The sequence below is a fragment of the Polistes dominula genome, unplaced genomic scaffold, assembly GCF_049000335.1.
Source record: "Polistes dominula isolate Pdom_NZ unplaced genomic scaffold, Pdom_raw_medaka contig_15, whole genome shotgun sequence".
Classification (NCBI taxonomy): Eukaryota; Metazoa; Arthropoda; class Insecta; order Hymenoptera; family Vespidae; genus Polistes; species Polistes dominula.
Genome location: NW_028300915.1, coordinates 1,563,372 through 1,580,668, shown reverse-complemented (window position 1 = coordinate 1,580,668; position 17,297 = coordinate 1,563,372). Strand labels below are relative to the sequence as shown.

At 28.2% G+C, this 17,297-nt stretch overlaps 1 protein-coding gene and 1 long non-coding RNA gene across 5 annotated transcripts in view; both read left to right on the top strand.

The window, feature by feature from the left end:
- The window catches only part of wdb (serine/threonine-protein phosphatase regulatory subunit widerborst), a 33,137-nt gene extending 16,593 nt beyond the window's left edge, over positions 1-16,544 (top strand). For all 4 annotated transcript variants that reach the window (XM_089170314.1, XM_089170313.1, XM_089170312.1 and 1 more), the window contains exons 3-10: positions 11,432-11,628; positions 11,721-11,915; positions 12,224-12,354; positions 12,574-12,691; positions 12,817-13,092; positions 13,213-13,442; positions 13,890-14,029; positions 14,476-16,544. In XM_089170314.1, coding sequence (XP_089026440.1) covers positions 11,432-11,628; positions 11,721-11,915; positions 12,224-12,354; positions 12,574-12,691; positions 12,817-13,092; positions 13,213-13,442; positions 13,890-14,025 — 1,283 coding nt within the window. In that variant the 3' untranslated portion in view covers positions 14,026-14,029; positions 14,476-16,544. The remainder of the gene's footprint in view (positions 1-11,431; positions 11,629-11,720; positions 11,916-12,223; positions 12,355-12,573; positions 12,692-12,816; positions 13,093-13,212; positions 13,443-13,889; positions 14,030-14,475) is intronic.
- On the top strand, positions 1,691-5,977 carry LOC149033155 (uncharacterized). Its single transcript, XR_016175950.1, has 2 exons — positions 1,691-4,553; positions 5,553-5,977. It is a non-coding gene; the product is annotated as an uncharacterized LOC149033155 (long non-coding RNA).
- Positions 16,545-17,297: the final 753 nt, after the last annotated feature.

Sequence of the window (17,297 nt, the reverse complement as noted above, 5' to 3'; positions counted from 1 at the left end):
GTAATATTTTTACATTCAAATAAAAACAGATGAGAAATGTGGAATACAATAGAAAGAAAAAGATAAAAGAAAGGAGTTTTGTAAGCTTGGAAACTAGAATACCTTGTTAAAGAAAAGATCGAAATGCAGCTGAGGTGCAGCAGCAGCAAGTGCATCACACACACGGTGTGAGTGGACTTGCGATTGATCCAAAGGTGGTTCATACAACATATACATATACACATGTATATGTATATGTTATATATATATATAAATGTATAACGGGAATATTATATATAATAAATAGAAATTAGGATAATAACCTATTTTTTTTTAGCATTTCTGCACATGCATGTAACATTTGGAAAATCATATAAACAATATTTTAATAAAAGGATTTTGATAAATGATAAACGTTGCTAGTTCGAAAGTAAATTTCAAGGAAGAAAAATCCCCAAACATATATACAGTAATTTTAAATTGTAATACACATTTATTTAAATTAATTAACAATTATTTTAACACTCTAATACATTTTACTATACATTACAGTAAAATTTGACCCACGTAGTCACCACTACGCATGAGCGTCAAAATAATTACATTAGAATCCAAAAAATACTAAAATCTGAACGTTATAATCTTAAATTCTATTAATTAGGTGAATTATTGTCTTTATGCACATGCGCAGTGTTCGGAAAGTCATTATAGACAACATTAAATAAAAGAATTTTAACAGAGGACAACGTGCCAGTCTGAAGGTGAATTTCGAGGGTGACGGTACTCCGATCATATACTAGGTGGTTTTTAACAACATTACACATTTATTTCGATTAATTAACAATTATTTTAACACTCTAATACATTTTACTATACATTACAGTAAAATTTGACCCACGTAGTCACCACTGCGCATGAGCGTCAAAATAATTATATTAGAATCCAAAAAATAATAAAATCTGAACGTTATAATCTTAAATTCTATTAATTAGGTGAATTATTGTCTTTATGCACATGCGCAGTGTTCGGAAAGTCATTATAGACAACATTAAATAAAAGAATTTTAACAGAGGACAACGTGCCAGTCTGAAGGTGAATTTCGAGGGTGACGGTACTCCGATCATATACTAGATGGTTTTTAACAACATTACACATTTATCTTGATTAATTAACAATTATTTTAATACTCTAATGCATTCTATCTATAATTATTATACACGAGTTATATACAGGGTGTTAAAAAAAACTATTCATCATTCAACATTAAAAATCATAATACATACGATGACGTTCACGTAATAAAACCGTCAGAACGTCGACCTTCCTGTTTATATGATCGTAGAGACAGGAGAAAAAACAGTTTCGTCTTACCTTGTGTGGCTCGTGCTGCTAATGAGAATTACATAACGAATATACATACATGTCACAAACTTTCTTACCTTTTCATTTCTTTTCTTTCTTTTCTTTTTGTTTTTTTTTTCATTTACCTTTGAATATACGTAAACCGCGTCTGCGCATATTCTTTTACAATCTTTACACATTTACGTATATATATTTAAATTTTGTTTTTGTTTTAGGTTAGTTTTGAATTTTTTTTTTTTGCTTAATACAAATTTTTGAATAACTATAAATCAATTATAGGATAGGTATATTTTAACAATGTCATGATTTAAATTTTTATTTAGACATTTTGTTAACGATTCCTACCTTTTTTCCTAAATAGAAAAGATAACCCAAAATGTAAGAATAAAATAGAATATTAATTATATTAATAATAATAATAATTTATTGAAGAATATAAAATTGATTTGTTAACATTAAAAAATTAAATTGAAAGTTTTCTTATAATCATTAAAATCACACATACGATTATATATATATATATATATATTATTATTATCGGATCAGGTTGTATATTTCATATTAAACATTCGATCAACGACCTTAGTAGTACAAGATCGATTTCTCGACCAATCAGATTGGAGTTTATATCAATGGTAGGTTTTTGATTGGATAAGAATGAAATAGTATGAATACATTTCCAGTAAAAAGTTCGATAACTTATAGGGTTGAGCAAACGCGATTAAATGGTGTTTGCCGTTAAGAGAGGAGAGGGGGTGGGGTGGAGTGGAGGTGGGGTGGGGAATGCAAAAGAATGATAGTGGGATAAAAAAGGAAAGAATAGATAGAAAACAAGGAGAGAAGGAAGGAAGGGATGATGATGACAGAGAAAGCAAGAAAGGTAAAGGAGTAGTAGCAGAGAAGAGAAGAGCATGTTCCGGAAGGGCAGTCGCCGGCATTCCGGATCAATACTCCCACCGCCATCCATCCCTTCTCTGGGGGTTTGTCGGGGAGTTGGTTCCCACCTTCACTCACCCTCTCTCTCTCTCCTTCCTCCCTTTTCTCTATCCTCCACACGTAGCACACCAAATCCCGTGGTCTCGTCCGACTACATCCATTCCTTTTCTACTTGCACCACTTCGATCCGTTTTCTCTTACTTTCCCTCTCCCTCTCTCTCTCTCTCTCTTTCCCTCCACCCCCTCCCTTTTTTTACTCACTTTTCTTTCCCCTTTTACCACCGCTACCACTTATACCCCTTTATCTGTCTATCTCTTTTTTTCTTCTTTTTTTTTTTTTCATAGTCCCTTTTTTTCTTCTTTTTATTTTAATCTTTGTTTTTATTAGTTGAGTTTCTCTTGTACGAACAAGAAATTTACGCGTAGTACGTTTTTGTTCTCTGTCCATGAATCAAACCATAAATCGACCTCAGGGACAAGTATATATATATATGTGTGTTTTTATATTTACATTTAAGAGTTTTGTAGCACTTAAGAAAATGGAGATTTTTACTATCAGCATTGTTTTAATTACTTTCTTACTTTTGCTGTTTTCTATATCTCTTGTTTTAATAATTTTGACATAAACGTAAACAGTCATATTATATTTTTAATAATTTATTTATAAAAAAAATATGTATTATAATTTTTCTATATATATATGTATATACTAGCTGTGCCATGCGTTAGATTATAGATAAATGTTAGGTTATGTTCAAATGTTTCGCGCATTCATCAAAATCTATGGCCAACAGATGGCACTGGACTTACCTGTATCTTTCTCTTTTTGTTTTTTAAAGTAATTAATTATTTTATAAATAAATTAATGTAATAAAAACTTAGTTGTATGTGAATGCAACATTGTGTTAAACAAAACAATACGATTCTTAGAATATCATAGATTATAATCAATAAATTCAAATGAAAGATTATTTAAAAAGATAATTGATTGTTTTTTTTTTTTTTAGATAGAAAGATAAATAAATTTGATATTTGTGTGAATTTTTTTCAAATGGAAATCTCACGATGGTTTTTTAAAAAATTTCGTCAAAAAATGAAGATTAAATTACATCTTTTCTCAAATGCATGTATGCATATCGGAAGTTCAAAGGGTCAACTTCGTTTGTGGAAGATGTAAAAAATGTTTCTTCTGCTGGTTGGTCCATTAGTCAGTCGAGCTGAAGATACACACACACTAATACACACATACAAACACACCTTCCTTTGGGTTATCTTCGTGCCACCCTTCATCCCCCCTTCAAGTTTTTATTCCAACATCTATGGAAAGCTACAGTTTCTTTTTTATTTCTTTTTATATTTTTCATCTTACTTTTGTTTTATTTTATCTTATTTGTTTGTTTTTTATGACAAACAATCAACTTAAATTAGAACAAATTAATCGTTCACAATTTCGTTGCAAAATAAAATTATATTAAAATACAACGAATTACCTTATACCGCCATCTGTTAGAATCTTATCGAACTAACAGAGATAATCATGACTCTAATTAATTAATAAACAAATAATTCGCAATAAAATAATATTGCGATTATCAATTGAGATATAAACTATCCTATCTTTCAAGTTGGATGAAACTGCACACAGTGTATAAAATTTGATTAAAATCGGTTCAGTAGTTTAGGAGTCCATTGCGGACAAACAACGTGACACGTAATTTATATATATATATATATATATTAAGAAAATATTAATAATGTTATAAAACACAAACAATAATTTATGCATACGTGCACACTCATGCAAGAACAAATGTTGGTAATGCTACGATGATGCGGTTTTTAATACTGTCCTAACAACACACCGATATGAGAAGAGGAGGAGGAGGAGGAGGAGGGAGGAGGTTTGTGAAAGTTAAACGTCGTACGTTATGAATGAAATTATAAATACGTACACACGATAGAAGATAATCGTGCACGTAACTCGGAAACGAGCGACAACCAACCGAGCCAGCGCATAAACTCTATTTTTGGAATTGTTCACAAACTATACAACCATACAACCACAAATACAACCACGATGACTACCAATTTTCTCGTTTACCGACCTTCTCAGCTTTTTTTATATTTTTCATTATTTTAGTCAAGTTTGTTGTAATCATTAGGTTAACCGTAAAGTAATGTCGCTTTTTAACCTCAAAATTCAAACAAAAGTTGTTATTATTATTAATCAATAATTAAGTTAATTAATCACGTTATCATCAACCTTTTTCTATATGGTATGTAAAATTTTGTAATATCGTAACGATAAAAATCATCAATCAATGTTTGTGATTTCAAATATTAGAAATAATTTGACATACGTAGTAACCACCATTACTTCTCAATTCCCTTAATATATTAATAATAATTAATGATAGGTTATAGAGATTAATTCGTAGTATTCGAATGAAATTGATTTGTATCATTTAATTTTGTAATTAATAATATAATTATCTTATAATGAAGATTTTATCTTACGATTAATTCGTTATCATAATTATCTGGCACACATATATTACGATTAAACTGTTGATATACAACGGTAGTCAAATGATTCCTAATATCAAAATACATTTTATTTTATTTTTATTTAAATGGAATAATGAACATTCAAATTTTGTCGATGTTTCTTCTTCTTCTTCAAAAAAAAAAAAAAAAAAAAAAAGAAAAAAAGAAAAAAAACAACAACAATAAGAATAAATAATTACATGACTTTTGACCATTTATTTTTATAATTCAAAATACGAGTTTATCTAATTAACAAATCGTTTGATTATTATTCGAGACGGTGATATCATCATCATCATCATCATCATCATCGATCGTCGATAAATTATTCTTGAATAATCGAGTTTAACTTTAAAAATTGGGTCAATAAGAACATTGAAATTATTTAAACGTTAAATTCCTTGAACTTATGACATTTATATTAGCAACATTTGTTAATCACATTAAGCGTAAATATTCGATTTCAAAATTATCAAGAGATCACATTAACAAAGCATTCATAATTTTTGTTAAATAATAAAAAAAAAAAAATAATACAATAATTTTGTCAAGTTGAACCCAATATAATGATTATCTCATTTCAATTATAAATTATTGAAATTATTATAAACTTTAAATCGTTTCATGATAAATCAATCAAACACAACACAAATCAATGTATCTGTGTTTTCTTGCATGCATTTTACACGACATGTGTAAATTAATTTTTTTTTTTTTTTTTTGTGAAGTTGTTCTACGTCAGTACCTTCAGTACCACGAAAGTTGACATCGTGCCCGGAATGGGGAGCTTGTTTGTAACTGGTCCAAAAAACATATTTAGAGTTTCATCATCTTCGGCGCATTAGGTTCGTGCAATGCCGATCGTTCTTCTTCAAGTGCAATCGTCAATAGAGAAAGAAAGAGAAAAAAATAGGAGATAGAGAGAAAGAAAGAAAGAAAGAAAAAAAAAGAAAGATAAGAAGATGGACGAAGTATCAAAATGTAAAAATAATTTGGTTATGTGTTAAATCTATTTAAGGTTATGATAAAAAAAAAAAAGAAATAGAACAACAACAAAAATGATCAAGGAAGAAAACAAAAGACGTAATATTATAAATAATTAATGATAGAAACGAGACACGGTTAAATTTAATATTTTAATTCAACGATCGTATTTTTTTATAATCAAAAATGATTTATATTAATACTTCTCCTAACCTCACCCCCCCCCCACCCCACTCTCTTTTTAAACGATCACCGATTGTTAACGACAATAACACACAACAACTCACGTGTGTACTACACTAGTCAAATATATTTTCCGGATAATTTAATTTATTCATTCGTAGATGACACCACCAACGGATCGAAAACAAAGTTAGTTCAATCTCACCAGAATCTATTATCTATATATATGTGTTTGTTTGTGTGTGTGTGTGTTCTTTTAAACTTCGTGATCATTTTATTTTCTATTTTATCAATCAAGAAGTTAATCTAAAAGATCAATTATATAAACGAGGAAAAATATATTCGATATTGTTTACAATCTTTGAGACCGACCAATGTTGTATGCAATTGAAAATTTTGTTACAAATTACAAATGAATGTTTTTTTTTTTTTTTTTTTTATTTAACAGACGACATTTGTGGACAAAAAATAGTATTCTCTAATATTTCTCGTAATTTGTTGTTCTTATGAATTTATGGAAAAATACTTTCAACATTCTTCTGTTTGTGTCCAACTGTTCGAGAAAAGACGATCGCATGGAACGCGCAATATGGCGGTGTCATAACCGCGGGGCATTATGAGTTCGTTACAAAGGGAATTATTAAAGAGGTACATCGCATATCTTCTTCTTCCTTCGTTGCCGAAGTTAATGTAACCTAAATGATTTTCTTTCTTCTTCTTTTCTTTTTTTTTTTTGATTCTTTTGTTTTAAACGTTCCTCGTTACGATATAATTTTTAATTGTAGGTTAAGTTATGTGCACATAACAAACTGTCAATTCTATTATTAATTAAAGTAAATTTAATTTAAAGATATCCTCCTCATTTTCATGAATAAGTAATTTCATTTCTATCGGGTGTTTCGATATATTTGATTTCGTTCGTTAACTAAAAATGAAATACTTTTTCAATGACATTTCATAGTAAATAATTTAATTATATTGTATTAAATTATTGTTGTTTATTATTATTTATAAACTTAAATCGTTATTATTATTATTATTTTGGAAATTAATTTTATAACGTTAGAATTGTTTTATAATTAATTATTTCGTGTTATTTTAAAGGGTTGCTAAATATTGACGTAATTTGAATTTAATATTCAAATTTAAATCGTTACCCGCCACGACGCCATTTTAACTCGCGCGTCTTTCAAAATATTTACGACAATGTTCGTAATCTGAAGATAGGAAATATCTTCACGTGATAATGGAAAAATATCATTTCATCAAGTGCTAGTGATAGTGATAATGATAATGATAATGATAATGATAATAATGATAATGATAATAATAGATAAAGATAGAAAAGACCATGACCGTATATATTACTATACAATGGTTGAAAGGGTCTTTCGTAACGCTTGTTTTACTTACAAAGCCATCTCATATATATATATAAAATATATATATTTGCATATATGCGTATCATACCAACATATATCGAATGCCATTATCCGTAACCTTTTCTACATTGAAGACGACATCTGCTTTTTTTTTCTCTCTGTTCCCTTTTTTGTTATTAAACCTACGAGTTATATATTTAAAAATTGTTAAATATATTTTCTCATTATATTATTGAATCATACAAGAATCATGTATGTAAATGATTTTTTCTACATTTCTAAATTGATTCAATTAATTTAATTAGAATTTTTCTAAATCATAAAATCTAACAAAAATTCATACGACGTATTTTGTATTTTTTTTTTTCATTGTGATAATAAAAGAACATATTGTAGAAGTTGTTAAGAATGAAAAAAAATGGCTTCCACAGAAAGTCGAGTAAAATCTGCCAATGAGAAGTAGGTATCTATCTCTCTTCGGTCATTTTAACACGGATTATAGGTAATTGAAAATCCTCTGACGCTTTAACTCTTCTTATCCGAGGGAAAATAAATTAGGGTTTTCCGTACATTACTTAAAATGTAGGAGGTAGTCGTTGATAACGTGTAATTACTATGAAGAAAGTAAAAAAAAAAAAAAAAGAAAGAGAGCAAGTAAAATTAATGTTATTAATGTAAAAGAAGATATTCAAAGATGAATAGTAAAAAATGATTTTAAAAAAAAAAAAAAACATATAATTTATACGAAAAATCGTTCATTTCCATAAAAAAAAAAAAAAAAAAAAAATGAACACGTAGTAGAACGTATGATTTGTTCTACAATATTAAACGCAAATTAATGTGTCGTTGATTATAATTATCATGAATTTTGAAAAAAAAAAAAAGGAAACAAACTTTTGCTAAATAAATTCAATGTTTCCCCTTTTATTTCTCTTTCTTGTTCTTTTTTTATTTTTTTTTTATTTTCGAATTCTCTCTAGAGAAATAAATATTATTTTGATGTTTTCGTTGATAAAAAAAAAAAAAAAAAAAAAAAAAAGGAAATAAAAAAAAAAAAATACGTTAAAACATTTTACGAATGGTATATTTATATATAGCATCAAAAATTTGCATGGTGTTATCTGTGAGAAAATGACCAGGTTGGAGGAATTCAATAAAACCCGCGGCTTGAAACCGTTATGAATAGTAACATTTTTATCGACGAGAGGGCACCACCGTACGAATTTTATTTTCTTTTTTTTGCTTTCTTTCTTTCTTTTTTTCTTTCTTCGGACGAACGCTTCGATTTGCCAGTATTGTGTAAAGAAATCGATTTGAATATTTTTCTCTCTTTTCTTTTTTTAATGTATATATGCTGACAGTGTAAAAAAAAAAAAAATTCGTATTTTCAACGTGTACCACACGTTCAGGTATGAAGAATCAATCGATCGATAAAAAATAGGAAGGATTATGCGTGCGCATATAAATATCAATGGATCCCTCGCAAACGCATTTCCGGTCGGTAAACAACAAAATTTAATATGATTACTTTTTGTTAGTTTCTGCTCAAATGTCACTAGAATTTAAACACAAAGGTGTGGTGTACCATTTGTTTTTAACCCTTTTGCTACAAACTGCTAATACGTGCAATATCAAAACTGCACTTTATTTTTGAATAATATTGTTGTTGATATTAACAATGTTTAATTGAAAAAAAAAAACAAAACACTAAAATTACACGTCCATAATGGGATATATTTGATGTACTATAACTGCATATGTTAGTCGTATGTAAAATACGCGGCATTTTATGGACGACCATTATAGTGGCCCATAGTAGCGAAAGGGTTAATCTTTATTTTATTATTATTCATATTGCATATTATTTCTTTTTTTGTATTATCTAAAATGTATAAACTCAAAGTTATTAATTTTTTTTACAAGAAACAAACATATTATTCTATGCGTTACCTTTTAATCAAAAGAGAAACTAATTAATTTGAAATTATTATAAGTTTGTATAATTAATTAATTTAAAGAAGATGATATTGTTATTATACATTTTTAATGATCACATTTAACCCTATAATTATCTTTTTTTATTTTATTCTTTTCTTTTTCTAGTTCTCTTTTGACTCATTCAAATTCGTTCAATATTTTCGCGCCAAATATTACATTCTTCAAAATAACATAATTTGCAAAAAAGAAATGATTCAGTAATTTATAAGTTTTAACGATTATGTTAATTTTTTATGACACTTGAATACATATATATATATAGATAGTATAAAAGATAATAATCAAAATAAAACAAAAAGAAAATAAAAGCTCGGAGAAAAAATATTTATATAAAACTTGTGAACAACTGAGGGGGGTGGAAAAAAGAAATACAAACTTGATTTTTCTTGGTAACACGTATTCCCACTTCTTTCTATTTACCTTTATTTTATATTCATTCCCTGAGGGCTAAAAGTCGACTACTACTACTCACTACAAATGTGTCTGTATAAGTGTTAACTTTAAATATAAAAGATAATGATCCTTCAGTCGTTTTCCTAGTTTCTCTATATGAGACAACTTTTAAGATTTAAACTTCATCCGGGATTATGTTGTAATCCCTTTTTATCAAACAACACAGCTTATTGTAATACTAATTACAAAAATTAACAAATATCATGTTTTTAAACACACACACACACACACAAAATATTATAAACACAATGAATTAAAAATGTTTGAAGTACTTATTAACAGATTTATTCCTATGTTGTTGTTTTTTCTTTTTTTTTTTTCTTTTTTTTTTTTCAAGCATCTACATAAACTATTATTGTTCACATTATCAGTCACGTTGATCCATTTGATAATCTTTAGATGAAAGGTCTTGATAGCTGTGTTCTAATTTCTCTATTTTAGAAATAAAAAGTCAGAGAAGTAGGGGGAATACCCTTTGTGCAATTACGAGGACATATTGTTTTATATTCTATCAACGATCAATGATTATTAAAATTCATTTTATTCTATATTTTACTAATTATAACTTTAATATATAATTATACAGGGTGCATTAGTTAAATATAAGATCACTTAACACTAGATAAATCAGATCAGTCATTTTGACTAGTCGGAAGCCATTTTAATTCAAAATTTCTACCTCATGTAACATTTGATTTCTGTAAATAATTAAGCGTTTTGTTATTTAAAAATATCTATTAATAATTATTATTGTTAAACATTTTTTGTTATTTTTTTAAGAGTAAATAAAGACTGGAAGCCTCAAAAAGCACTTTTTTTTTTTTTTTTGTATACACCAGTCATTTTGACTAGTGTGGTAGAAAATGGTGGTATATCTAGTGTTAAATTATCATCTTAGTTGAAACATTTTACTGAAACATCCAACCCCTTTTTATAATTAGAAAATATATAAATTGATGATATATATATATATATTAAAATGTGTGTTATATTTATATATATTGTTTATTAGTTGAAATAGTAAAAAAAAAGAAAAATATATTTTAAGTAGCCATTAACGATATCATGTAACGGTTCATGATATCATTTTCATATTTGATTCTTGCAACTGGTAGATAACGTATCGCACGATTAATACCGGTAACGACATAATGGTAGTACTAATGAATGGTCAGAACGTACGAACGTGTTCTCACGTATCTACATGTATACTGTTCTTCATTGAAACACAACAATGACACACGTTCTTGCAAAAGGAAATCTGAGAATGATTGATCAACCTCAATACATTATGTACTTAAAAGTAAACTAACTCGGTCATGAACTTTATTTACAATCATTCACTAATTCGATAATTTGAAGAAGAACATAATTTCTCTCTCTCTCTCTCTCTCTGTCATTTAATTTTATAATATTAATAATTGTAATATAGAAAATGTTATCCAATTTGATTTATTTAGTTCCCATTTTGATTATTATTATTATTATTATTGGATACATATTTGTAACATTATTATTGTATTATAAATATAAATGTATTTTGTAATAATTATTATGAAACACATTGTGTTTGTGCTGCTATAACAGATCTGTAATTTGTTTTACAGATGTTACGCCGTCGGAGCAAGAAGATTTGTTTATTAGAAAACTTCGACAATGCTGTGTGGCGTTCGATTTTATGGACCCAATGGCGGATCTCAAGGGGAAAGAAATTAAACGCAGTACCCTCAACGAATTGGTGGAATACATCACAGCTGGACGGGGCGTTCTTACCGAACCTGTTTACCCAGAAATTATCAAGATGGTATTTATATCATTATTATTATTATTATTATTAGATTTCAATTGAATTTATTTATTATTTAATATGATCATAATTTTGTTCTTTTTTTTTAGATATCAGCGAACCTTTTCCGTACGTTGCCACCTAGTGAAAATCCAGATTTTGATCCGGAGGAAGATGATCCAACACTGGAGGCGAGCTGGCCCCACCTTCAGTTGGTTTATGAATTCTTTCTTCGCTTTCTTGAGTCTTCAGACTTCCAACCTACCATTGGCAAGAAAGTCATTGACCAAAAATTTGTTTTACAAGTGAGAATCGTATATATGAAATTAATGTAATAAATAAAGTTTCATAATTTTACTATATACAATAATTATCTATATATTTCTTTTTGTTTTTGTTTTTGTTTATCTTCAAAGAAGTATTTTGTTAATTTGATTGGTTGATAAATAATTTAAGGTCTAACGCTTTGTTTGAATTAATTCAATACTGGTATAAAAAGAAAAACAAGTTAATTTTCTTAATTACTGGACTCACTTTTTTTTTCTATATGAAGATATTAAATAAAGTTTGTAGAAAAATATACAACGATTTAAATCATATTTTATAATTACAGTTATTGGAATTATTCGACTCGGAAGATCCTAGGGAAAGAGATTTTCTTAAGACCGTTTTGCATCGTATTTATGGCAAGTTCCTCGGTCTTCGAGCGTTTATACGCAAACAAATTAACAACATTTTTCTGAGGTACTTTTTGATTCTTTTTATATAACCTATATATTTTATTTAGAATATTTCACGTGTTATATACATACACGAAACTTAATAGATTAAAGGTATTATTTAAATATATATATATATATATTTACTTTTTATCTAATACTTATAAAATGTAAAGGATTAATAATTGGATAACTGTTTATTTATTCAAATTAAAAACCCGTTAAAATTAGTTTCTCTTTGTAGGTTTGTCTATGAGACGGAACACTTTAATGGAGTTGGTGAACTTCTAGAAATTTTGGGTAGCATCATTAATGGATTTGCTCTACCTTTAAAGGTAGAGCACAAACAGTTCTTGATAAAGGTACAGTTTCATTGTAATATTACAATATTAATTTAAAGTAAATTGTCTTTAGAAAATATTTGATCGTATGATTTATATTAAAAATGTCTTCAACTTCTAACAAGTGATTTCTTTGTGATATATAGGTGTTATTACCATTACACAAAGTGAAGTGTTTATCGCTCTATCATCCACAGTTAGCATATTGCGTTGTACAATTTTTGGAGAAAGACGCAACCTTAACGGAACCAGTTGTACGAGGCCTCCTTAAATTCTGGCCTAAGACGTGCAGCCAGAAGGAGGTAATGTTCCTTGGTGAGATTGAGGAAATACTTGATGTCATAGAACCTAGCCAATTTGTTAAAATCCAAGAGCCTTTGTTTAGGCAAATCGCACGTTGCGTATCCTCGCCGCATTTCCAGGTAATTTGTCTTTTAATTTAGGAAATATGTTTGAATAATAATAATCGGAATATAATGAATATTGTTTGACGTAATTAATTGAATATGTACGTATGTATGTTATGTATATTGGATACATAGGTCGCAGAGAGAGCATTGTATTTCTGGAATAATGAGTATATAATGTCGTTGATAGAAGAAAACAATCATGTAATAATGGCGATTATGTTTCCCGCGTTGTATAAAATTAGCAAGGAACATTGGAATCAGACAATTGTAGCACTTGTTTATAATGTACTCAAAACGTTTATGGAAATGAACAGCAAGCAATTTGATGAACTTACTGCCAGCTATAAGTCTGAAAGGCAAAGGTAAGAAAATTAACCCTTTCGCCACTACGGGCGACTATAGTCGTTCTCCATAAAATGCTATTGACGTACTACGGACGACTGAAATCGCTGTACATAAAATGCTACTCACATACTATGGGCGGCTATAGTCGCTGTGCATAAAATGACGCCGCGCAATTGTACATTGTATAATACATATGACGAACGATTAGAGTTACTTCAAATGAAGTTTAATAAAAAGTTATTATATGTTTAAATGTTATAAACATTTTAATTTGTTGAGTGTTTCTTTTTTTTTTTTTCAATAAACACCATCAAACCAACTCGGCTTGCTGTAAAGCATAAACGCGGCCGCTGTCGATTTTACTCGAGCACTAAGTCGCCCGTAGTGAAAGGGTTAATGGTATCTTTTTATACTTTAATTAACACTATATACATTTTACTATTATCTATATATTTATTTAATAGGGAAAAGAGAAAGGAGAAAGAGAGAGAAGAATTATGGAAAAAATTAAACGAACTCGAAATAGAACGACGTGGTGGTACACTAACAGAAACATCCAACAATTCTGTTCCTGCACCTGCGACGCGAAACCGCCCCTGAGCTAGTACGTATGTTTATATTACTTTTTAGAATAACATAATAATTTTTTTTTTTAGAATCTTTTATCAAATTTATATTATCTTTATAAATGTAAAGCAAAAAGTTTATTAGGTAATTACGTATTAACGCCATTGCAGCAAAATTCCGCAAATGCGCCAATCAACACCTTAAATTGTTGCGACAAATCATAGAATAAAAATTGTTGTCGCCATAACCCTGACAAAACCCTGACGAAACCCTGACGAAACCCTGACGAAACCCTGACAAGACCCTGACAAGACCCTGACAAGACCCTGACGGTTGCTGTGTGCAAACAACAAAGTTGTTGTATGCGAACAACAAGATTGCTCTTTATTCGCACATTAGCGAAATTTTTGCTGCGGTTTGCGTTAATACGTAAATACCGTTTATTAATATAAATTTTTACAAAGTATTTTTTTTATATTACAGGTGAACATACACTATTACGCTGCCCAATTATTAGTCTTTAGTTTACGTCGATTGTCCATACACTACAAGCAAGAAATTATCGTTGTTAGAAAGAAAGAGACAGAAAGAGAAAAGGAAGATCAAGATCAAGAAAGAAAGAGAGAGAGAGAGACAAAGAGAGAAAGAAAAAAAAGTGAAAGAAAAAACACAAATATCTTACTATGGTATTTCTGACGTAAAATACAATTTCTTTCGTTAGAGTTGTACTCGGAAGACAAAATGGAGTTCGTAACAACAACAAAAAAAAAAAAAAAAAACATTAAAAAATAAATAAATAAAAGGAAGAAAGAAAGAAGAGGAGAAGAGAGAAAGAATAATAGGATCAGAAGTAGGAAAGAAAAGAAGAAGAAGAAGAAGAAGAAGAAGAAAGGTGGCAGAGAAAAAAAATTGTATTGTTTACTAATAATGATAATGATTGATGATAATGATAATGATGATGATGATGATGATGATAATGATGATGATAATTTTGAATAATTTTATTCTGTGTACATTAATGTTTATTTTGTTCATTTTTTTTTCATTTTTTTTTTTTTCTTTGGATGAAAATCAGCAATCATTTAAGTTGTATAATGTACTCTCAGTGTCAGCACATAATACGAGGATGTTAAGTAGTGTGTCCCTTTTCTTAAAACTAAGATTTTCAGCTGTGCTCAGTGGGAGGGGACGATCGGGATGTAAATTTGAAATGAATGCAGCAGTATCGTTTTATAAACAACCTTGTTTCTCAACAACCCCCGTAGTAACCCAATTCACGTCTCATCATTATCTCTCCCCCTCCCCCTTCCCCACCCCCCGAACCTTCTTTATTTTTCTTTACTTAACTTTCTTTTCTTTGATTTTAATATTTCCTTATTCTTTTCATTCAAACACGTGACACAACATCACGCTTCGAACTATTATTAAAATGGTTAGTGTCTCGTTTACCTGTGACTGACTCTCTGAATTTTACTATGATCCTCACCTCCGACGGAGCCAGCGGGAGGGGAGGGGAGGGTATTGTTTGAAAATGTATTATATATTCGTATTAATGATGATAAATATAACAAAACGTAATAAATTAGGTAAATATATATATATATATATAAATATATATATATATATGTGTGTATATAAATATATATATACATATATATATATATGTATATACTACATATATACATAATACAATATATTAATAAAAATATAGTAATATTGATAATAAAAGAAAAAAAAAAAAACATTACGCACTCGTACATACTACAAGAATATACCAAAAGCGACAATTTAAAAAAAAAAAAAAAAAGAGAGAAAAAAATACATTAAATAAATAAATAAATAAACAAACAAACGCGTGTTTTAAGAAGAAGAAGAAGAAGAAGAAGAAGAAGAAGAAGAAGAAGAAAAAGAAGAGTACATGCATAAACGAAACTTCATGCGCTACCGAAGATTCACACCGACGTTGTTGTTGTTGTTGTTGTTTACGCCGATTGCATGCACATGCACGCATGCAAGCAAACACGCGCAGCAATTAAACAAAATTATAATTGGAGAAACTAACTTTTTTCACGAAAGAAAGGATAGTTTAAAAAAAGAAAGAAAATGGTGTATGCATAATAACGGCATATCCAAAAATGATATATATATATATATCAATGAGGAATCGGTGGAGGAAGTGTGAGGAGAGTAGAAGGAGAGGGAGAAATCAATCCACCAAAAAAAAAAAAAGATAAAAGTTAAACAAAACAAAAGAAGAAGAAGAAGAAGAAGAGGAAGAAGTACGATTCTTTGTTTTATTTTTTTTTTCTGTTCATTTTTTTTTCGTTTTTTTCCTAAATAAAAGAGAAGAAGAAGAGGAAGAAGAAGAAGAAGAGAAAAAAAGGAGTTAATGATAACAAAAAAAAAAAAAAAAAAAGGAAAAAATAAAGGATATGAAGGACAATTATATACAATAATAAAAGATAAAAATAATAATAATAATAATAATAATAAAAAAAATTTAATTGTACCAAAATATTCATTGCTTATAAATATAAATGATTAAATAGAGATTACAATGCATAAGATTTATTCGGAGCTGTGCTCCCACTGTGGCCACCGTGAAAACGTGGGATCGTTTTTAAAATTTCTTACGATTGCATAATAATATAATAATAATAATAATATTAATAATAATAATATTAATAATAATAATTAATAATAATAATAATAATAACGATAATGATAATATTGATAATAAAATAATACAAATAGTAATAGTGATAATAACGATAATAATAAAAAATAATAATAATAATAATAAAATTAATGATAATAATAAACAAATAATAGCAATTAATAAATAAAAAAAATAAATAAATAAATAAATAGATGATTAAACATTGAGTAATCATACTTGCTCATATTTTCATGAACTAGTTGGGAAAAGAAAAAAAAGAACAAAAAAAAAAAGAGAAAAAGAAAAAAGAAAAAGGTAAACCTTATATAATATACATTTATTATTAAATTAATTATCTTTCATGTTTTACACATTGTTCGTCGGAAAATATTTTTCATCGTGTACCGCGTCTCCTCTTTAATATATATATATATATATACAGTTTTTTTTATTTTGTACTTCCCAACAAAAATCGCTTCGTCAAATGAAATGAAAATGAAAATGACTATGACTATGAAAATGAAAATGAAAATATATATTAGTTGCTAGTTAACAAAAAAAAAAAGTGAAGAGAAGTACATAAACCTACATACAACAAATAATTAATTGTAAATGCTGTAATGTAACTCCGAGAGAAAGAGAGAGA